This window comes from Rissa tridactyla, chromosome 5, assembly GCF_028500815.1.
Source record: "Rissa tridactyla isolate bRisTri1 chromosome 5, bRisTri1.patW.cur.20221130, whole genome shotgun sequence".
In the NCBI taxonomy this organism is placed as follows: Eukaryota; Metazoa; Chordata; class Aves; order Charadriiformes; family Laridae; genus Rissa; species Rissa tridactyla.
The window spans coordinates 59057160-59080812 of NC_071470.1; the positions used below are offsets into that span (position 1 = coordinate 59057160).

At 47.6% G+C, this 23653-nt stretch overlaps 1 protein-coding gene across 11 annotated transcripts in view; it reads right to left on the reverse strand.

Moving 5' to 3' along the window:
* Nucleotides 1-14035: 14035 nt before the first annotated feature.
* The window catches only part of SLC20A2 (solute carrier family 20 member 2), a 59082-nt gene continuing 49464 nt past the window's right edge, over nt 14036-23653 (reverse strand). For 4 of the 11 annotated variants that reach the window (XM_054202989.1, XM_054202987.1, XM_054202988.1 and 1 more), the window contains 2 exons: nt 22225-22410; nt 14036-15741 (listed from right to left, as the gene is read on the reverse strand). In XM_054202989.1, the coding sequence (XP_054058964.1) occupies nt 15473-15741; nt 22225-22410 (455 nt within the window). In that variant the 3' untranslated portion in view covers nt 14036-15472. Of the gene's footprint in view, nt 15742-20818; nt 20904-21413; nt 21499-22224; nt 22411-23653 lie in introns of those variants that run through there. The other 7 variants (XR_008466616.1, XM_054202992.1, XM_054202991.1 and 4 more) reach the window with 7 other exon arrangements.

Consider the following 23653-nt stretch of genomic DNA (forward strand, 5'->3'; position numbering starts at 1 on the left):
ACATTTTGCTTGCGTTTCCTATTTTGCCTTTTGAACAGTGAAATTGTTGAACCAATTGCCTGAAGCCCAGACTTCCTCAGAGTTGGCTGGAAGCTGCTGCGCTTTCTAAAATTGCTTACTTGAGCTTTCCCACGCATGGGCTCTGTGTGCTATTTCCATAACAGAAAACTTACCCTTATTCATAAAACTAGTTATAATATAAAGCGAGTTTATTTCTTAGCGTCATGTATTTTTGGCAACTGATTTCATAGCCAGCAGAAATGTGGCAGATCTAGCCTACCTGTAAAACAGTAAAGTATTTATATAGTATGGGAAGAAAAAGAGTAATAAACTGAGACAAGGGAAACAAAGAAAAGCTGTCAGACTGGAAGAAGTTTTATAAGAGAATTCTTCACAGCGGGGTGCGTACACCTATCTTGTTTATATTTGCAGTAGCGATGGCAGCACAAGAATCAGGTGTGTAATAAATTTACAGAAGCAATAGAAAGGATTATGCAAGAACGTGTCAGAGTTAAGGCCTGGATTTTTTTAAAAAAACGGGGGCAGGGGGGAGTAAATTTCATAGTATAATGTGCAAGAGCATATAGTTCTGAATTCATAAGAAGGCACTCTAAGAGCTCCTCTGTTGGAAGTGACAAAGGAGGACAGCTGGAGTTTTAGTTGAACACAGGATAAACAGGAGCCAAGAATACAATGCAGCTGCCAGAAAATATAATCCTAGGATGTTTTGGACAATATATTTTTACTATAGACATAACAACGCATAGCATTGCACTGAATTTTGTTAATCTTTTATCTATATATTAATATATAAAAATAACAAACTCAATCAAACTCAATACAGAGGCAATTTCATTAAAATTAAAATGTTATGGAAGCTGGTTTGTTTGTAAAGGTAGAACGAAGTCATAGGGCAAAGCATAGGGGGAAAAACTAAGTGAAAGGGCGATGTTGGCTGAAGGGTAATTGGGTAAAAACTGCCTGTTAGTAACGATAGTCCAGCTATTAGGAAAAAATTCAAACCCTCATTTGAGTAAGATCCTGAAGCGGTAGCATCAGTGACGACAAGAACTGTAAACAGCTTTAAGGATTAAAAGCTTGCTTGTTTCCAAAAGAGATGCCACGGGATGGTTGCCTGCAAGAGGGGAAGGCTGGACTCTGTCTCCGAAGCGGATTTGTTCCAGTTCTCTGGGACAGCTACAACTAAAAGCTGAGCTGAGTTTCGCTCGTGCTCTTCCGGAGATGTCAGTGCAGGGGGGCGGGGGGCACATTAAGTGTGGTCCGCAGGGATTGTTAACACGTTGCAGTCCTGTGTACCACACGAAGAGATTATCCAACCTCATCTCTGCTCTGACTTTGGCATGTTTAAATGCAAGATTCATTTCTGAGATAACACAGTTTATAGTTTGCTTAATACTGTTCTGTGTTTCCAAATACCCGATTTCTCCGGCTCGGAGGCAGGAGTGATATCATTTCCTATTGAACAAGCAAGCTGATATGATCTGCATTAGCATCACTGCAGTGGAGGAAAGGAGTTAAATGATATGCTCTTAAGTTACTGCTAAATTCTGCTTGGTTGCTTTTGTTTTGCCCAATAAACAACTGTATAATGTAGCAATGTGCCCCCAGCATCCTGGGTTGGACATTCAATTGCTTGTGACCATAAAAGCTGATAATCTCGTGGCCAATGATGCAAGCAACACTTCCCTTTTCAGTCTAACAGAAATTGCTCAAGTTACGGCACCTTCCTCCCCGTGCAGGCGCAGTTCCGCAGCACACAGAAGCCTGGGCAGAAACAGCCTTTCGCGAGAGCCGTGGCACAAAGGACACCTTTTCAGCTCTAGCTAACAATTCGGAGACAATCCAAGTCACCAGGAAAACCACAGCTGCTGTCACATCAGGGTACAGGGCTTCTGAAGTTGGACTAAGTGACCCAAAACCCAGTTCCTAGTCAGCAAATCCGTAATCCACAAAGCAGCTGTCACAGATGGCATTATTTGATGTACTTCATCACCCAGCGAGCCAAAAAACACAGGCCTAGGAAAACATGGGAGTCCAAATTCAGCTTTAAAGGAGGAGTAGCCCAAGGACTAGAACTTTGGGTAAGCATGTCACAGAACTTTGATTAATTCCTCCTTACCTTTGTTGATGGAGAAAGGCTTGACTTTATCTCCCCTTTTGTTTGTAAAGATGGAAGGAAGATAAGCATATATAAAATAGGTCATTTAAGGGAATCTCAAAGCTTAGTGGGATGACACTCTGAGATGAGCAAGTTTATGCTGCTTCAACCTGCATGGAAAAGTTTTCCATCTCTGTGACGTGCTCTTCAGAGCATGGAGTTCTCTGGAAAACACACCCCAGCAATGCAGACCTGTACTCCAGGCTTGTTGGCAGGTATCGTTAAAACATGCTCGCTTTAAAAACATGTATGTACCTTCTTTGTGGCTGAACACACTGCAAAGATTTAATTTAAGACATTCACTTCCAAAGGATTTATTACACACGTGATACTATGTCAACATAGGCAAGGTTACTGGAGGGTGATCAGTGACCTCCCACGTGGCAGAGTCCACTGCCACAAGGGCTGCCCGCGGAGGCAGCATATGTTATTATTTACTTTCCATTAGTACCTGCACACCTCGATGCATCTGATGCTGTAAAACTCTGATGTAGCAATTCATACCTGTTTCTAAAGGCCTCTAGCTAAGGAAATGAAAAAAAAGGCAGGATTGACAACAGTATTTTTCTTAGGGAGATACGGAGGGGTCTTAGCTGGCAGCTGCAACTTGTCTGAGATCAGAGGAGTCTACGAGAGGGCTGGGACCCGAGCGTCGCCCTCCGGAGTCCCAGTTCTAGTACTTCACCACTCACACGTGCAGGAGGCACACGCTTCAGGAGCTCATTTCAGAATCTGTATAAATGTAGGTAACCAGCCTGAACTCAGCTCATTAACAGATTATTGGTCTCAGTTCTGGTAGGAAGAATAAATGTTTCCACTGGCATGACCGTTTCCCACCATCCCATTCGAAGACACCCACTCAGCTGCTGAACCTGCTGGGCAGCTGCCGGCAGGACGTGGGGAGCTCCGCAGAAAGGAGAACGCTAACATCCAACAGCGGCCACAGCCTGCGCGGCTGCCTGCTTCAGATCTTCCAGTGGGAATACCGAGAAATTATATTCAACGGTTTTAGTGCACTAATGGAAAAATAATTATCTTGCACGTGGGAGCCTCATTCAAAGTTCTTGCTCAAAAAAACCAAGCTTGAATTTCAAGTTCTGCTATTAGGTAAAGCTATAAACCGTCAAAGTATCAGCCAGTGGGATTTGACTGAAATAAATGAAGAAATGGTACCAGAGGGCGTGATATGAAGTAAAAAGAAGTCTGAAGACACAGGTAACCTTTACTACCTGATGAAATACAGCAGGGCTTCATTTGTCACAGCGTAGTGCTTTGTTAAAAAGTCATCACAGCTGTGGCTGCAGCACTGAGAGCTGCCTGTGCTACTTTTCCAGGGGAGCCCAGATGATGCAAATAGCATAGACAGCTTTCCAGGAGACTGAGGACACCACCTAATTTGACCGTATGTTTGTATAAACATGAAACTAATCGTCACCATCTTTGTGAATCTCATCATATCTGCCGTCACTGCTGCCTCTCAGTGAATGCTACAAGAGAGACAATGTGCTGAGCATGGCTGGGAGGATTTCTTTTTGTCTTCAAAGTGAATCGGGTATGACGGCATCAAACGCACTCTCAAATTTGCATTTCTATGGCTGTTTTGAAATGAGACACGCAATCTTGCTTTTCCTGTGTACGTTGATACATACATACCACTCTGAAAAATGTCACAGGTTGCCAAGCCACTCATGACAGAATACTTATTTTCTTAGTGCTTCTTATTTACTAACTGTAAAAGGTGTTATAAAAAGTAGTTCTTGCTCCATTGGAAAAATCTTTACGTCATGAAAAGTTATTAATAAAAATCATAGACATAAAGAACAAGATATTTGTCCTAGCCCCAGATTCATAATGGGTTTGTTGGGTTTTTTTTTTCCCAAAATACAATTTTCCAGGGGACCTCTGTTGCCTGGTGATCTGTCCCCTGGTAAAGCAGTGCTTCTGGGAGGGAGGCAACCTATTTAAAGCTGCAGGATTTCAGTGATGGAGCACTTATGGCAGTGAGGAGCAGGTCAAGCACTAGCGCTTAACCATGAGGCTTTATAATGCTGATCCAACCTGCAAGTGAAGAATCAAAAGAAAAAGCAGAGACCCATAACCTTGTTCCTCTCCTGTCTTGTTCCTCTCCTACGTAAGAAATACATGAAACATTATCAGATGTACAGAAAATATTTGTGCTGCGGGAACATGTCCCCTGGGGGAGAAGGGGACCTGGTGGGGCTGGGGGTCTCCCAGGCAGCCAGTGACCCCTCCTGCCGCTGGGCTCCCTCCTCCTGGTGCTGGTTTCTTCTCGCCGCCTTCTATGGCATGGCTGCTGGCAGGACAAACCCCTCCGGCCTGGTGCTGGCTCTGCTGGAGCCGGGGAGAGCTCAAACCAGTAAGTGTGGGAGTTGCTGCTGGGGGGAACTGGTTTCCACTGCGGTTCAGCCCTTCAGCCCTGCCCACTGTCACCCTCGCAGGTGATGCCCCAGGGCTGGAGCCGGCAGCATTGGGGGGCTACCATAGAGAGGCCTTCAGGCAGGCTCTGGGCCCTGTGTGAAGCCACACTTTTACTGAAAACCTTGTTTTCCAGCTCAAAACGTGCCACAGTGGAAGCAAAGGCTGCTCCAGGAATCCCCACCGGTGAGACGGTGAAGCCGGCCTGGCCGGGCATGGGGAGCGACAGCCATCCCGGTGCTGCTGGTCCCTCGGGAGGTGTTGGCGGCACAGGCGAGGAGTGCTGTCCCGAGGCGTCGAGCGCTGGGGGATGATGCCGGTGGGGAGCATGACCCCGGTGAGGTGGGGCACGGTGGAACAGGGGCACTGGGCTCCCCGGGGCGGCTCTGCCGGCGGGGCCCGGGGGATCTGCGGTGCCGCAGGAGGGGCCGGGTCCCTGCAGGATGCCCGGGATGGAGGGGTGTCTGTGGATGCCGGGGTCTGCCCTGCCCCGGGGGCGCAAGGACCGAGCGGGCAGGAGGGAGCCGGGCCCGGCCGGGGCCCGACGGCAGTTTTGTGCTCGGGGCACTTTGGCTTTGCCCCGTCCCGCCGGCGGCACGGCCGAGGGACGGGGGGTGCCGTCCGCTGGCGGGGGTCCCCGCGGGGCCCTCGGGGGACAAGACGGGACCCGGGGCCAGAGAGGCAGCGCCAGTGGTGCCGGTGCGCGTCCCTTGGGAGCTCAGCGCTCCCGGCCTCGGCCTGGGCCTGCCCGGGCGGGTTCCCCCAGCGGCCATTCAGGGAGACTGGAGTGGGTGCTGTCGGGGTCCAGCCCAACACCCCGAGACCGCCCCCCCCCCCCCCCGGAGCCGCAGCCCCACAAAACCCCGGCCCAATCCCGCGCCCTCGCCCCCACTCGCCTCACCCAGACCCCGCTTGAAGATCCCGCCCCGGCCGCTGCCGCCCGGCGGTTTAAGCGGGGCCGGACGGCGGCCGCCGAGGCTCAAACCTGCCCGGCCCCGCCCCGCGCAGGCGCCCTGAGGCCCCGCCCCGGTCCCGGGCGGAGCTCTGGCCCAGCACACGAGGCGGCAGCCTCAGCGCGGAGGCTTCTCGTGGGGCTGACCGGGGCCGGTGGGGGAGTCCCGGCCCCGCTGGCCGTCTGTGCCCGGGAGGGCGCGGCCGGAGGACTCCGCTGCCTGGAGTGGGGCCGGGGCCGGCCTCTCCGCAGCGCCCGGAGCACTGGGCCCGGCCTCGCCGTCTCCTTCCTGGTGCCGCGAGTAGAAGGAGCCGCGCTCCTGGGCGTGAGCTGCCCCGGGCCGAGCCGGGGGACCGGGAGCGAGGCCCCGGGCCCGAGTCCCGCGTTCCCCCCGCTCCCGCGGGGCTGGGGGTGCCGCCGCGGCTCCGGGCGCGGCCCCCGCCGGGGCTGGAGAGCAGCGGCGGCTCGGCCGGGGAACCGACGGCGTCGCTGGGGCGTCCCCGGCACCCTCTGCCCGGGCACGGCCCGCCCGGGACCCGCAGCGCGGCGGGGCTCCGAGCCCGTGGGCACCGACCGGGAACGGCCCGGGGAGGGCGGGCGGAGTCTCGGCTTTCAGAGCACCTTTTGCCCCGGGGAGGGGAACGGGTGGGGGGCTCCAGGGCTGAGCCCCGAGGCCCAGGGCCGGGCTGCTGCTGCCAAGCCCCCAGCAGCAGCCCAAGCCCCAGGGCACCGCGGTTGGGCTGATTGTGAGCCCCAGACTGGCCAAATGAGCTTGGTAGCAAGCCCCCGAAATATGACAATCTCTGTTTCTACATCCGCAAAATACAGGATTTAGGTTCAGTTTGTGGGCCCTAAGCTCAGACAAGTGAGCCTGGTTCCAAGCCTTCAAAAAACAAGTGTTTGTTTCTGAGCCCAGTGACACAGGGCTTAATCCTAATTTTCAAACCCTAAAACTGCCTAAATGAGCCTGGTTCCAAGCCCCAGCAGCACAAGACTTAAGCTCTGTTTTTCACGCAGTAAAACGTAGGACTTGGTCTCCGTTTTCAAGACCTTAAACTGCTGAAATGAGCCTGGTTTCCAACTCCCAAAACACAGGACTTGGTCTCTGTTTTTTAAGCTCCTCTCCCCCCTGCAAAACGCAGGGCTGACTTACTGTTTCTGAGCCCTAAACCTGCTCAATTTGGTAATTAAAATTAGAAGTTGCCATAAGAAGACTGAAGAGAAGATGAAAGGGAAAGGTAAATTCAATTAAAATCTCCATCATGCTTAAGACAGTGAAGAGAGGTGGGCAATTTCCATCCTACTGCTGTGCGATGCCACTTCTCTGCCACGGAGATTGCTGACACCATTAGCTCTGATCCTCTGAACCTTTGCACGGTAGCTCAACCTATGACATAGAGACCATTAGTCTCACTGAACTCTGGGTCCGCTTTCCCTGAGGAAGGTTTACACACAGAGATGCTTGAAAGCTTCTTGGTTTAATAATACATTACTGGGAAGTAGCTTGCTATGATTCGGAGTCTTTTCATTAATTTTTGCAAGCTCAGCATAAGGCTTATAGCAAATAAAGCTAGCTCAGGAGTACGTATGCAATGCTGCCTCTAACACAGCCTTCAGCTTTGGTGACCCTTCTTTGATAGAGCTGTTAGCAGCAACTTCAGACCAGCTTCTACAGAACGCAGAGCCTGGGCCACGCTGGGTGTACAGGACTGTGCATCACATTATCTACACTGAGGGGGCGCAGAGAAGCTCATTTAAGGTTTGCTTTTTAAAGAGGAAAGAAAGAAGTCAGGGTGTTAGAAGAGAAAAGCTGAAGAACAGAGGGTAAATTGCCCTTTCTGTGAGCATTGCAGTCACTCAAGCCTGACAAGACAGAAGGACTTCTCACCGCGGCAGGGGGAGGCAGCAACTTGGAAGAGGCAGGGAAGTTCTGATGGTCACTTTCTTTGACCGCCTTAAAGCACAGCCTCTGCTTTTCACATGTTACTTCCCAAGCCTCCCATGTCTTAGCTGGGCTTTCACCCACCAGCAGGTTTACTTTTCCAACAGCATTTGAAGTGAGGAGACAACAACTGCAGTTTTAATAATGACTTCTTTTAGATGCGTATTTATTTTTAGTGAACACTCTGTTCTTCCCTCCTTTCCTTGCTTTCCCAGGTAATTGGGTACACAGCTCCTACTAAATTACCTGTTGTTCTTTGCTGTTGTTCTCTGATGAACTTTTCCCTGTCACTCTCACCTCCTTGGTAGTTTAGAAAGTCCGCCAGTATGTTTTACTGTTTGTTTTATGATACTAATACTGAAACTCACTTGTTTGGTTTTTCCTTTCCCCCAGTTTTCCTGGTTTACAAATTACATACCATGCAAATCCAGTCGCTTCAAATCTTTGCAAAGTCTCATTTTTTCCTGTAGCCCTTCAACTATTGGAAGCAATGCCCCCATATTTGACATATAGTGTATGGACATTTCCTCTCTTCCTCTGCTTTCCTACCTCCTCTATCTCCAGCTCTGTGTAAATACTGGTAATAAAGACAATGCAGGCCCCGGCTATTTCAGCATGCCGGTGTTACACATGCTCCCCAAGAGGTAAATGAGGGCCCCCTTTATGCTCCTGTGGCTTTTTTGCCAGGGGAGGTTGCCTGTGGGTGGGAACACAAATACAGACAGATATCCCAGCTCAGCTGACCACGGACAACTGTATCGAGTGCAAGTCTTCCCAATTAGTGAAAAAGAGGAAAGCTGGACGTTTCCTGATGCTTTTGACAATGAGAACAAGCTGCTTTGGAAAGGCGGTTTGTTTTGTTCGCTTTTAGGAAATAAATGATTGTGGTCCTGATTCAAACATCTCTGTGTTGCTAACCACAAATTACTGATGCTCTCCAAACAGTCCTTCAGTTATTGCTCATATTATTCTTTTTCCTTGACATTTTCCTATTGTGTTATTTCAAACGGCTGTGATTGATTGCCTGCTGACCACACGCTGTTTGACTTCGGGAGTTGCACTCAACACAACTGCATTACCTTTTTTCAAAGGAAGCAGGCAGTGTTGAGATGTGTTTAACATCAGGCAATATCCGTGAAAAAAATCTCCATAGGGGAATATCTGCTGCTTGGCTCCACCAGAACTGAAAATGCAGTGGTAGCTCATAATTGAATATATACATGAGGTAAAGCAAATATATGCCAGGCTAGTCTGAAAACTAGCAGATCCACTTTATGATGCTCTTGGTCTTACCATCCACTACACCTGGGGCTGGGGAAACAGTGGGTTTGTACAGTGTATGTACTTGTATGCCCTGCGGCTAATTGCCTAGTACTAGTTCTGTAAAGGTATTTAGGGGCAGTTAATTTCTAGTGATTTTACTGAGTATGGGCACCTTAGCAGCTCTTGAAGTATGACCTTTACCTTCAATGGGCTCAAGTTACCTGAATGTTAAAAAAAAAAAAAAAAAAGGCAGTAAAACATTTCCTCATAGTAACATAGGACTGATGTATTCAGATTTGAGATACTGGGGTAGTTTGGTGATGGGTGTGAGTCCCTCGGAAATCCCCAACAAGGATTCTTCATATACCTAAATTAATCCCTTCATATCCCTGATCCCAGTCAGAGCCAAACTCACCAGCTCCAGCACAGCTGGAAGTAATGCAAGGTGGAGAATGGAGGATCTCCTGGTGTCCCCATGTAGGCTTACAGGTCTTTCACCAACAAGGCACTACCAGCAGGTCCCAGACGACAGTGGCAGTTTCCCTTCTGGGCTACACCAAAATCAGCATCATCTGTCTGAACAAGCCATGCTGCTCATCAGCTCCTCAGAAGGGTCATTCAAGAGCTGCTTTGTTCTGTTCCGTGGGACATACACCATGCTGTAAGATAATTAGGGCCTTTAGCAGTCTTTAAAAAGGTAAGATTTTTATATAAGCCTGTTCTAAGAACCTCAAAGCCTGTGGAATTAATAGACATTCGCCCCTGTAGTTCTGTGCCCAGCAACCCCAGCCATAGAGCTCTTTCCCACCCAGTGTTATGGTGGCATGTCAATATTTGTCACTAGTTATTTATGGATAAAGTGGCATTTCAGGGCACACAAGGTCTCCTGCATTTAATAAGCTTAAGCTAGAGGATCAGTTCTTTGCCAAGCTCTTTCTTGCTGTACCGCTTGATGGCACACTTGCATTAGCAACTGCAGGCTGAAGGCAGGACAAATCGACAAGCAAATCCTGTCCAAAGTTGTTCCACTTAATTTGTTTTGCATCACGAATGTACCTGTTTAATTGATTAAAGGAATCTTACACTGTAGTAGTGAGTAGGAATAAGCAGAGCATACAAAATAATTACTCCAAGAAAGCCCTATATTTTGCAATTTTAATCCCAGGTATTGCCTGGATAATTCATTACTCCTTCATTCTTTCAATAAGTTTGGCAAGAAACTTGCTATTGTTTTACTGAGCCTTTTCTTCCAAGGGTGGCAAATTTTCCTTTTCTGCTTTCTCTCTATCAGAAGGTCTGTAGCAGGTTTGTTCATCGCATGTGTTGCTGGACTGCAAATGGGAATTAATTTATGTCCTCTGAGTAATAAAATTGTGATCCAACTTTATATCGAAGGAACATTCTCCAGTGGGCTATATGAGGGTATGAACTGTTATCACATGTGCCACTTATCTCTGGATGGTTATAAAGACATCAGTGAATAGTGCAGATGGTTACAGGCCACAGGTAGAAACATCTTGCTGGTCTGCTGGATTTTATGACTTCGTGAAGAATGTATTAAAACATTTATTAGCTCTTTATATGCAGAATCTTAATGGCAAATGTAAATGACAAGGATCTGAAGTTAAAATGTTTCAGAGCGGGAGCCTCACAAATAAGCATCATGGGTAGGTAGCACATGAAAGGTTTTGAAGCATACACTGTCCTGACTTCCTCCATTACCCACTGAATTGCATTGGCAGCAATAATTGCAGCTCCAGGAGAAGTAACTGCTAAACAGTGATAGCAGTAAAGCCCTACAGCCTTTCTCAATTAAATTAAGTGGAAATTTAGTCCTTGAGTACTACTCCTGAAACTGGCTGAGCAGAATAAGAGGAAGCACCCTGGTGTGTTGGAGGATAGTTCAGGGCAGGAGAAAAACTGCTCTCTTTGCTCTGTGACCATCATTCTTATGGCCCCCATCTGAAAAGTCAGTGGCCACCTCTGCCCTTTCTCTACTGTTGGCACAGGAATAAAAGCAACAGATTGCAAGTTGAATCTACTTTAGCAGAGGCCGCGTAAGCTGGTGAATTCTGGGGAGAGCCATTGTCATCTTTGTAGCCATCATTTCTCTTCTGTTCTGCATCAGCAGCTTGTACTTCCACCATTATTCATCTGTCTGTGCTGCGACCTCTTGATCTTTGAAGGCTATTTTGGTATTGTCAGTATGTCCTTTCTACCTCATTTATTTCTACCCTTTCTGCTTATCCTGGTACTTATCAGCACCACCTGCAAACACCTTGCATTTGTTAACAGGTCTTACAAATTAGGACTTTTTATCTCTATACATTCTTGTGTGAAGTAACAGTAACATTTTCAGTAACAAAGAAAATACGTTTACACGGATTTGATGTAAATTTCCCAAAAAGAAACAATGAAGCAAACAAGTAAGAAGTATTTGTTATAATAGGGAATCCAGGAGATTTTCTTCAAATGATATCTGAAAGAGCATTTACTTCAGCCTTCGTAAAGGAAGGGGAACTCTGCCTTAATGAACATTATTTGGGATAAAGATGGGATGGGAAGGACAGGTTTTTATGGAAGAGAATGGCCTGCAAATTGATATAGCCTTTAACCTCTTTCTGCAGTCCTTAGAAACGATAACCCAAATCAGTAGAAAGGTTTCTAGCCAACCTTTACATAATGTAGTTCTTGAAGAATTGCTGTCTCAAAGATTGTGGGCACAGATTTCTGTATCCAAATTGTTCACAGTGCTTAGGAAAAGAAAAAAACAAGAACAACCCACCACAATATCTAAAACTTTGGAAAGCAGGTAGACACAGCACACGGCTGCGACCTAAGAGAACTGGGTGCATTCACCTTGTCTACCATCCAAAGCTTGTCCACTGAATTGAGTTTGTGCAGTTCTCCCCATAAGGTGACCAAGCTCTTCACAGTGCTTGGGTCTAACCTGAAGTTTCCTTTCTCTCTTTCATCATAATTTCTTGTGCCAGTCCCCCATTGCTTTTGCTGTATTTTGAGCAGCACTTAACCCCAGCACTCTGTGACAGGCACTTTATCAGTGTAACAAAGCATCTCTGGTCTTTTGGGAAACAGAAGTTGTCGTCTGTCTGGAAGCGGCCAAGACTTTACTGCCGGTTGTCATGCAGAGTCAGAGGCTGAGAAGAGCGAACTTGTCAGCTTTACCTTGATAAGTCCCTGAGCGTGAAAGACATGCCACATGCAATTTCCATTACAGAGATCACCAGGAATCCATGAGAAGCATGAATGAGCCAGAGGAGTCAGGCATGCAGAAAATTATTCAAACTAGAAACCTTGGGCACTTCCAGGTGTGTCTGCTTTCCAGAGGAATCAGGGGATTCTCAAAGTTGCCTTACAAGAACAAGAGGATCATAGAATGGCTTGTGTTGGGAGGGACCTTAAAGATCATCTAGTTCCAACCCCCCCGCCACGAGCAGGGACACCTCCCACTAGACCAGGCTGCTCAAAGCCCCATCCAAGTGCACAGGGCACTTACCTCGGGGGTAGGAGACCAGCAGCAGGGTGCGGGAAGAGCAGGGCTGCTCCGATGGGGAGGACAAACCAGGACACACAGGTTTCCATGCCACAACAACTTCACCAGTGAAGGACACAGTGCCAGGCAGCACAAGCAGAGCAGGGTTGGTGGCAATAACAAGTCCCAGCAGCAGCCCAACGACCATCAGAAAAACCTGCAAGGATAAAGTGAGCCCCAGGGCAAGCTAGGAAATCTAGCAAGCAAACGAGGTGGAGGCTGGAGGCATCAGCAGAGGTTGATGAGGGTAATTAAAATCTACTAGCACCGTCACACCCTGCCAGCTGGCCCTCCTTCTCGGGCTGGTTTGATTTTATCACTGGCCCATGAGCCACAGTAGCCACTTTGGTTTCTGAAATTTGGACTGCGTTTCCTCAGTTAAAAGAGATTTTACTTGTTATAAATATTTCCATCAGGCTTCTGTCTCTCTTACTTCCTGACCTGTTTCGTGCCCTCACCTTTCCTGAAGGGTGAGCCCCCAGCAGCCTGCGCAGGCAGCAAGGTCTGCCTCATGGCGGCCATGGAGTCCTGTGCCCTGCCGGGGGCTGTAGCCCTGGTGGCCATGAACCATGGTGGGAAAACCTCTGCCATAGCACTGAGTTCAGGGGACGGGGTAGCCCTGCGGGTTGCAAAGCATCCCATGTCTCTTTTGAAGTCCATCAGCATCTGCTTACTAAATGGGTCGTCACTAAATGAGGTGAGGCTCTTGGGCCCCACTAAGCCCCCACACTGCTGCAAAAATGCAAAAACCCCACCATTTCTTGCTCTGAAAGTATACCTGTACCTATTTTGATTGCTGTCTGGGTGAAAGGTGTTTTAACCGTGCCCATATTTGCAGGGCATTTCACCAGCTGCGCCTCCCCTGTGGCGATTCTGCTTCCCTGGGGTGGCAAAGGACACCTCTGCGGCATGGAGAAAGTCACTTCGGGTTTCCCATCTCCCTCCAGATTAAAGGTTATTGTATTTGGGGGTGGAGATATTTTGGATTTTCCTTCAGAAATGTGTGTTGACAGATGCCCAGCTGCGTGTGCTGGGGGATTATCGCATACGCCTGCGGACGGCGCAGCCCCCCCGCACGCTGCCTGCGTCTGGCAGGGCTGCAGCTGGGTCCCCGCCGCTGGAGCAAATCTGCTTTGTCTCTGTAGATAAGACAAGCTGGCAAGCTGCTAGGCAGGCATTTGTTTATGCAAGTGCTAAGATAAGGTGAGGCCTTCCACCCTTTTCCACAGGTCCCAAATTGTCTTCGTGCGTTTACTGCCTGCTCTGGTCACTCAGCCACTGCCTGGCCGTCCCACGCGCTTCCCAGCGCTACTTACACCAGGGCTCTAGGGTTTCAGAGGGGTTGGAAATGAAGTGCCACAGCAACGGGGATGCTTACGGAGAGCCCCAAAAAGGAGAGTCAGGGTTCGGGAGGCAGCTGGAGCCAGCAAGTGCCCGGCAAATGCATCCGAAGCAGCCCCAGAACTCCCAAACCTCGTTGGGGAGATGCCCGAGCCCTGGGCAGAGCGAGGGCCGGGCGCTGGGGCGGCGGGAAGAAAAGGGAGGTTTTGTCAGCGCCGCACAGAGCGTGGTTTCATCCCCACCAAACCCAGCAGACAAAGAACAAAAGGCAGCAGATGCCAGGGAGTAGGTTTTAGCTGCCTGTGGAGCCTTCCCATGACGGCTGGCATGGCTGAGTAACGCTCAAAAAACCCAAGAGGCAAAGAGTGATAGGGGCTGTTTATCTTTTTATTATAAATTTAGTATGAATGACCAATGGAAAAGTCACAATGGAGTACCAAGAACATTTTATCAAAATTTTAGCAGCATTTAAACAGTAATAGATTCCCAACCTCCTCTGGGCACCCCTTGCCCTTTGCCTCCCACCCACGAAACAGTAACTTTCACCCAGGTGTGCTTTCCAAAGCCATGCAGGGGATGTAGCTAGCCATTGCCCCCTGAGCTGCCGTGAAAAAAATCTCATCCCAAATGCTGGTTTACCACGCAACCTCCATCCACGCAGGGCCAGGCTCCCGTCCCCTCCTCAGGGTTGGCGGGAGGCTGGTGGGCTGTGGCGTGGGACGGGATGTGCCGGGGGACGCCTGGTACCCGCTCGCATCCTCGCCATGCTCCTCACGCCAGCCCCCTCTGCGGGTCAGCACTCCTGCGGGCGCCCATACCTTCCACCACAAAACCAGGGCTAAGCCCGTTTCCTACCCGCTGCTGCCCTTCGCTTCTGTACGTCGGGGTGCCGTGCACCCCACGGTCCCGCTCCTGTACCTGAGAGTGTGCGGTTGTGGCTGGATGGACAGAGGAAGGGGAGACCGACGGCCCGTTCTCCTGCTGGAATTGACAGCAGGGCAACCGGGAGCTGAGACTTGAAGGGGAAAGGTAGCAGGTGAGCAGTGAGCTACTTGAAATTCAACCTACAAAATGAAGTCGGCCTACTATCAGCTAATGTGGAGAACCGTGGTCTGCCTACTAAGTAACGAGAACTAGCTTTTTTTTGTGTGCTTTTTTTTTTTTTTTAAAGTTACATTAAGACGTGAACAGTACTATCCCAGCCTTGGTGGCAGGAGCTTGGTGAAAATAACATTGAATTAGAGGTGGGAAAACACAACACACGCCCACACGTGTAGACAACAACGTAATATCGGCAAGCTATTCCCCTGCTTCTTTGGTACTTCCTAAACTTTCTTATCCAAAATATATATAAGGGAAATGCACCATTTAGAAGTTACTGTTTGTAAGTATTTACGCAGCCATAACCAGCACGCTATGATACACAAAGATCAATATGATATGAACAAAGTTATTTTATGAAAAGCGCTTCTGCACATTTTATTTTGTTCCAGTATCTTAATAGCTTTAAAAAAAAATTCATGTGTTATGCAGTCCTGTACCTCGCTTCTTCTTATATCAAATGGACAAGAAACATTTCCTAATCCATACTCTTCTTCAAAAGATTAAAAAATTGCCACCAAAATGATACACTATGTACAAATTTTACTAAATATTAAATCCTAGGCAATTATTTTCACCCCACTGATAATATAACTTAGGTATTGTTACCTACTATATGCATATATATTTCTTTAATATATAAGAAATGGCACCACATCACCATGTCACCAATATGACACATTGTTATGTACAGTAGATAAGAAGTTAGATATGGAAGATGGATCCTCTCTGATTGGTTCTTTCATGGGAACGCTTCTCCCCTCGGTAGTAGCTTGGCCGTTTCCCCTTTTCCCAGCGGAGAAGGCTCTTCAGACGTAAGGCAGGATCCCGTACGTCAGCAGTGCCATCACCCCGGCGCTGAACAAGCCGGCCACCGGCACAGTCACAAACCACGCCAGGAAGATGTTGCGGAAAAGGCGCCAGTCGACAGCTTTCTTGGAGCGGATCCAGCCAACGGCCACCACAGAGCCAACCTTGGGAGCACGGGGAAGAGACAGAAAGAGAGATGTGAGGGGTACGTCTGAGCACCCGTAACATGCCCACGGCCACACCAATGCCAGTCAGCTGATACCAAGCAATGCTGAGATAAAGGAGCCCTGATGATGACGATGGCTCTGTTTTGGTGGGGTGGCAGGAAGGCGACACTTCCGGGGTACTTTGACCTTTATTTCTCAATGATCTCCTGTTTTTCATGGGTCTCGGGGTCAGCCAACAGAGAATACACACACTTGCGTGTTTTTCTCTGCCCTGCTAGCTCCTGGGCCAGCCAAGAGTGCAACTGAGGCAGCCCTCCACCCCCCAGCGCCTGACTCGCTCTGGAGAGGAGAGGGCAAACATCCACCGAGTCCGGCCAGACTGTGGTCTAAATCACGAAAACACCGGGAAAGTTGTTTTTAAGGCTCTGGTGGAGAGTGTGACATGGGGGGGGGAGGGGGACAGGTTGGGGTAGCTAGTATGGTTCCCATCCCACCTGCTTGTCCTCTTGCTGGTTTGGGATGTCCTGCCTGTTCACCCAGCAGCTGCGGAAACTCTGCAGCTTACAGCCTGGCATATGGAGCTGACTGCAAACAGTACCTATATATTTCCACACTGTGGGCTATAAACAGGACAGCAATGGCAATGTAAGCAGCTGAGCCCACCCTCCAACAGCCACGGCAACTTGGCAGGGGGCAGACAGACAGACAGCGCGAGGTTAGACCCAGTGCAGCTGCCCAACATAAAACTCATCAGCCCGAGCCCTCCAAGGAAAACCAGTCCTTCTGGACCAACCAGCCAAGCAAAGCATCCAGAGCTAAAATCCTCCTTGCGGACAAAGACACCAGCTACGGGGCATGCAAACTGCATGGACGTCAAGGGGTCTGGCTTCAGGTGGGGAATGGATAAACCACCAAAATATCCTTTGAAGGCACTGCTGCCAGGGCAGCTGGGTAGGTCAGTGTTGAAGACAAAACACAGTACGGCATGGGCAAAGCTACCACCTTTTCTTCCTTCAAATGTATTTTCAATTAATAAGCTCGGGTATAAACCCAGCATTTTATTTTTTAAGAAAGAACTGGACTGAGAAAAACATTTCCAGTGAAAAATAATGCAAAAACTTCAGAAATTTCGGCTGCGTTTTCTTTCTGCCCTGGAAGTTAACAGCTCTGTGCTGTTAACAAAAACCTGTAAATCAGTGCAAATCTATTCAAAGCACATGGTAAAGCAGCAAGAAATGTGGAAGGAATATCCTGTTTTGAAGGAAAGGAAACTCCAAAACACAGCCAGGCTTGTGCTCCCTGAAATGCCATCCCTGCCTGCTCTTCCCTGCTTCTTTTCTTAATGGGAAAGAAGTCCCTGCCTATAGATTAGAAGGTGGGCTGCTCCCCATGTGCGGAGCCAGGAAAATGGTAAATGCCGGGAGGACAGGGAAGCAGGGAGAGATAGGACGGGGATATCAAATCATCACCTTTTGTTAACGTCTATTCCACTTCTAACTACTGCTTAACATTTCTTTTTGGAGAAAGGAGTTTTTTGTGGAACGCCCCGTAACCCTAGGGAAATAAGACTCTCAAAGGTGCCTGTGACAGAACAAGGGAAAACTAAACTTGATATTCCAGTACTGAAAAGGCCTCGGGGTCTAAAGCTTGATCCAGTAAGGAAATCTGTTAGATAATATTTAATCTGAATACCCCTTGAGTAGACAATACACTATTCTGTATTTAGGAGGCACCCAGCTAGGAGGAACCCCACGCTTCTGACTCTATCAAAGCATTAACGCGAGGGAACAGCGTTTGGTTTTTCAGCAGCCCAGCTGTTAGGCTCTGCTGTACATTTTGCACGTCCTCAGCATCCGCCTGTCATGCTTGCGACAAGAAGCGTTGCTTATTGAGTGAGCCTGCAGTCTACGTACGACAGTCTCCGAGTCCTTCCTGGAATTTAAAAGGTATCAGCAATGATGGCATTGGTAATCTGTATTAAATATTATTAAAGTTTAGTTTATTAATAGTGATTTGGATGGACTAGAGGTTAGGAGAGTAGCTAGAACTTGGGTGTAGGAAGACTACACCGTCTGCAGAATTTCAGATGGTATCTACTTCGAGATTGCCTTGGAACCAGTGCAGTTTGCCTTCAGTATGCTCTGTGTAAAGCATTACAGAAATGCTTTTGGCTCACTTCTTCCTGTGCAATGGCATATCATAATAACACACAGAACATGATAATTCCACCATTAGCAACACGGAGAATATTTTTCGAAACCTCCAAAATCATAAAAGCAAACCACAGCTGACAGTATGACCTCAGCAAAGTCACTTTTGCACAGAAAAAGCATTTAACTCCTGCACTCTAATTTTATCTGTATGCGAACGCGTTCAATCTGCTACAGCTGAGAAATGCCTGTTTATTTCTACGTCTCTTATCTTGGAATAAATAACAGGCGCTATGTGTAAGATGCAATACGATCAGTTGCCTACCTGGGCAGCAGAAAGGCAAGGTTTGCATTCACACCACACCGGCTTTTCAGTGCTAAATCCCAAGGGAGGTGGAACGGGTGCAGGCAGAGCAACGTGGCTGCCGTGCTCAGACTCCCAAATGCCTTTGGAGGCTCAAAAGGTCAGGTCTTTTCCTCGGGCCCGCTTGACTTGGAGGCTTTCAGAGGAACTTTCCTCTCCCCTTTGGCTCAAGGCAAAGCTGCTGGGCCGTAGATTGAGGAGAGGCACATTGGGCGGTGGCTGCCTCATGTAGACCAAAGCCTCTGATTTAGGACCGAATGCAACTCCTGATCTGAGCTGAGAGGCTTGATGAATCTTTCTCAGAAGATAATGCTTTTCTTCCTGCTTCCGATCTCCAGCTCGCCACCACATCTGCTCCAACACCTGAAAACTGCTGCTCAGAGCTTCCCCTCATACTTGGTCTCCATTTTTCATTAGTCTATTGTTTCACCTTGGAAAGGTCTCCCCCCCACCTAAGGTCTTTCACGCTGCTCCTTCTTTGCCATCGGTTTATCTAGTTGCTGCACGTTCAGTTGACTGACACCCCTTCGGAAAAGCTCCCACTTTAGCAAATGATATTTTGCTGTGGAGCAAATGTTGGGGAAAAGCATAATTCCCACTCCCTGATGCTAGAGGCTTAGGACTAGGCTCCCCTTGAACCCGTTTTCTTTTTGATTTCTAGGGCGAACTAATTTTTCTATTGATTTTTAAGACAGCATTTCTGTCTCAATGGCTGACAGCACTTTCAGAAAGGCATCTTCCCAAGGAATAAATGATATATATAATGTTTCTTTTATTCCTTCACCAAGCCTTCGAAGAAAACAAGGAATACACTCTTACAAGTGTTTGCTTTATCTTGTGTTGATCACTTTGGATCTTTCAACTCAGGATCTCATTTTGCTGAAACACAGAGTCAGTTATAATAATGTGACATCCTGGAACAGTCTAATCCTATTGCAAAGTGAATCTTCCCATTAAGAATGATCCATCTAATGAGATACAGCAAACCGCAGCGGGCAGACACAGACTAACCACATTAACTGCTTTTATGGAAGTATTTTTAAAAAAAGAATTATTTTGCTCTGCAGTTAGAAAAGATCAAGCTTTTAACTGCATTGAGTCAATGAATACCTCCTAATGCCGCCCTCTCATTAGCTTATGGCTTCCAAGACATTTTCTTTTTAAATTTAGCCTATTTGTCTGCACCAAAGTGTATTTTCTCTTTTACGACGGCTGGCTAGAAGTGCTTCAAGGCACGCAACTGGGATAATCAAAGCTGTATTATTCTCCCTGTCAAATTCTTCATCACACATTTGATATACCAGTCAGCTTAAAGGGAGGTGGTTTCAGGCTAGCATTTTTAGAAGTGGATCACATTGTTATTATTTTTCCCCTCCCTGCTTGATTCAGAAGAACCAGAGTTCGGCCAAGGCCAGGAAATCTGAACGGCCTTTCAGAGCAGCTCAGCCCTGGCCGCTTCTCAAAGAGCTCTACAGCAGAAGAAAGAAATGATTTTGCAATAGAGGAAGGCTTTCTGAAGAAATGGTTTTCACTAGAAAAAGGCCGATTGAATCAACTTGGGGCGTTTTGCAGGATGTGTGGATTTCATTGACTCTTTCACTGGAAACCAGGTCAATGTCACAGGCAAGGATGCCCGGCTCCTTGCCAGCCCGCCTGCCATGCCGTGGAGCAGTTTGCCCCGAAAACCTGCCTGCCCCAGCTGGCTCCAGGGTCCCCAGGGTGCAGTACCAAATCTTAAAGGATCTGGCTTTTGTAAGGCTTGGTGATACATCCCAAAGCAGAGGGGCTTTGCCGCTCTGGGGTCTCTGATTCCAGAGGGGCTTCCCCATGCCCTGCCCGAGGGCAAGGGACACAGACAGAGCTCTGTGCGTCCAAGAGCTGGGGAGTCCATGGGGAAGCAAAGGAAAGAAAGACGGGATATTTGACTTAGGAATTTCCCAGGGAACAAATTCCAAACTCCCACTATGTTCTTCCAGCAGTGTAAGTGTCCACAAATGTCCCTGCTGCCTACGAGCAACGTGTCTTCTCACACAGTGTATCATGTGACACAATTAAATTCTGCTCATTACCCAGCCTGTATCTATACTTCAAACTGGTCTTTATTTTTTTAAAAATAAGCCAACAATCTCATTCAAAGAACTAATTGCGAGGATCGGATTCTGTATTATAATGCACAAAAGTGAGGACAAGTTGGTTTAAAAGAAGAGAGACATTAAAATATTAGCTTAATGATGTAGCAGTGTTTTTCATACAGGTGGCTCTAAAATACATGTAACTGGGATCACACAAACTACGAGTCTACATTGTTTTAATATGTCTATATTAGTTCAATATGATCACATGAGGGTGAAAGACGTTCCAGACTTTTGTGCAATTATTTATAACGCTGACTTTGCTTAGCCATACCGGCTTTAAAAGCGGCCCTTGTTATTTTGCGGTTGCTGTCTGCACGGCGCATCGCATAGTGAAGGCAATCTGCAACGATCGGTATCTCTCGTGTTTTGTTATGGTTTGTCCTAGTGATGTGATTTACTGATGTGATCACTGCAAACTCCAATACCTTGCAATGGGTGGAGCTTATTGGGATACCCACATTTGAGGCTACAAGTACCGTTAGCGCACACATTACTTCAATGCAAAATCCACTGTGAAGAAATAAAAAAAAAAAAAAAAAAAAGACAGATGGAAAACCTGTAGTAAAAGAGTTATATGCAGGAAATCCCATGCCATGCACTTATCAAGAAAAGTGAAGTATAAATGATGAATGGTGCGCAGCCTCTGAACAAGGGAGAAACGCTACCTGACCAGGTTCAAATGGCACCGTCGGAGGAAAACAGGTTCTTCCTTGTAATCGTTTGCTTTAAAATTGAGGTCACGTTTTTGGAAGTGCTGTTTTTCTTTAACCACAGCTATGGAGTTCACGCTGTGCCCGATTGCAGCGACTTTACCGTGACCACTCCAATGCGTTTTTTGGAAGCCTGATTGTTTTCCAGCATGGCTGGCACGACTGAGACGCAGCGATGCACCTCCGCCTCGCCATCCTGCACAAGCGGCTGCTTTCCCCTCGCCGTGCCATTATCCGCTGGCTCGAGCAGCACAGTTTTAAGATGAATAGTCCGGACTGCCTTGACTGCAGTCGCTGGGCAAAGGCATACCTTGCAGTGTGTAGTACTGACAGGAAGTCCAACATTGGAAGCTACCACAACTGTGAACGCCGAAGCCAACTCAATAGTGAATCCACTGCGGGAAGCATAAGAAAACACTTCACAATCACTCTTTGCATCAGCTCGGACTGATACCGTGCAGCGTGCCGAAGTCTTACCCGTGGTCTTCTTTCGACTGTTTTATCTCCAACTGATTTTTTGTCATAGGAATAAGTTAAGAGAACAAGGAAGGGCTGAATAACGGGAACGGCACAGGCTAGTCATCTGCAGTAACCCGGCTGCACAGCTCATTGCGTCAGGGACTTTTACTACTCTACGCTGCAGTGGATCATGCCTAATTAGTAATTCAGTTAGGCACCAGCAGAGGTCGAGTATGCATTAAGGATGAAAATTACTGTAATAAATACATATGTTTTTAATAGTCTGAAGCGCACTGGGAAAGCCGCTGTAATCTTGCCATTTCCAAATGCACCTTCTGCCACGTTAATTAGGTCATCAGCAGAAGACTCTGTTCGTGTAGACCTCTACGCCTCAAACGCATTCAGTATTAGTTTACAGGGTTATCTTTTTTTCCTGTCTCTCTTTTTTTCTCTTTCTTTTTCTCATTCTTTCTTTCTCTCCTTTTCATCTTTTTTTCTTTCATTTTTTAGAAAGACGGAGAAGTCGAAGCCAGGTTATCATTAAAATCAAAAGCACAGCAAATCCAGCAAACTGCATTACAAACAAAATACAAACAAAAGCAATTTCTCAGAGCGGTTCACGCACAAAGTTCACACCACCATAAAGACAGCTGTGCACCTACCTTGATGGCGTGATTGGAGTGAGGTCTTTACCCATGGTCTGGATAACTCTTCTGCCCCAGACCCAGAGACCAACACAGATCCCGACACCTCCATAAAACAGCAGCCAAACGGGAGTCGACGCTTCTTGCATGACACCATCTTGCTCGTAGATAAGCCAGAGCGCGACAAGGGGGCCGATTGCATTGCTGGAGAAACAGACCAACATCGCCTGAGTTATAAAAATGCAGATAATTGCCTTGACAGAAGTCTCTTATTTCCCGTGTGGTTGTGATTTGTTGTGCGCGCAGCATTGCTCTGACTTGACCCTACAGGCAGCACCTTTTTCTCTCTTGGAAAGGCTGCAGCAGGGGACTCTTATCATGCTGCTTTTTCACTTGTCACTTCACCACTGATAACCATAGCGAATGCTGAAAGGAATTTCTCTTTTACAAATTGTTTCCTGAAATCTCAGAGTCGGTAATACCTCATTATGTCTGCTTCGGGACAAAACCCAGTATTTTCAGTACTGTGCTGAAATGATCTCAAAATTTACCAATTCAAGAGCTCTGCCTCTTTAAAATTCAAGTATTAAATTAGATCTATTTGTCAAAGAGGGAAATTAATGAACAAAATTACCGTCGCAGACAAGAAGATACAAATGGAATCTAGTCTGACAACCTGTAATGTTTGGAGACACGATCAGAATGCAGCCAGGAAGGTGACTCAGTCCTCTTTAAATGCGTTGTAGAGCTAGTTGGACTGGATCAGAGAGGACTCCTTGGTGACACAGAGCTGGCGTAAGCCCTTTTTGCTACCCTGCTGCTGCTATCTAGAAAAACACTGAAAGTCAGCAACGCTGAAGTCCCCACTCCTAATGCAGGTCACCCGATATCGGTGCCTCCAGTGCCTGGACTGAGACTTCTGACTCGGTTTATTCTAAAAAAGCATCACGTTTCTAGACATGAGAGTTAGAAGAAAAACTTGAAAGCTGGTATCCAGTTACTTTAAAGGCTTAAATACTAAAAAGCAGATAAGAACGGAGTCTCCACCTCTGGAGACATTCAAAACCCGCCTGGACGCGTTCCTGTGCAATCTGCTCTAAGTGACCCTGCTCTGGCAGGAGGTTGGACTAGATGATCTTCAGAGGTCCCTTCCAATCCCATCCATTCTGTGATTCTGTGAACTTTGACACCCTTTTTTTTTTTTCCCATCTCTTTTGCTAAACTGAGTAGCATTTATCCACAACCAAAAAAGCTTAAGAAACAAGGCAGTGCTGCGCTTATGTCTAGACAATCAGGAGAAGAGCAGAGCAAATAGGTCCAATGTCAGTCAAAAAAGCCTGAAAACCAGCAGGAAGCTCCCCTCTTTGTAAACCGATAAGGGGAGCAGGTTGCGGCGAGCGCCGCAGGCCGGGCTGACAGCTATGCTTGCCCTGCAGCCAGGTCCCGC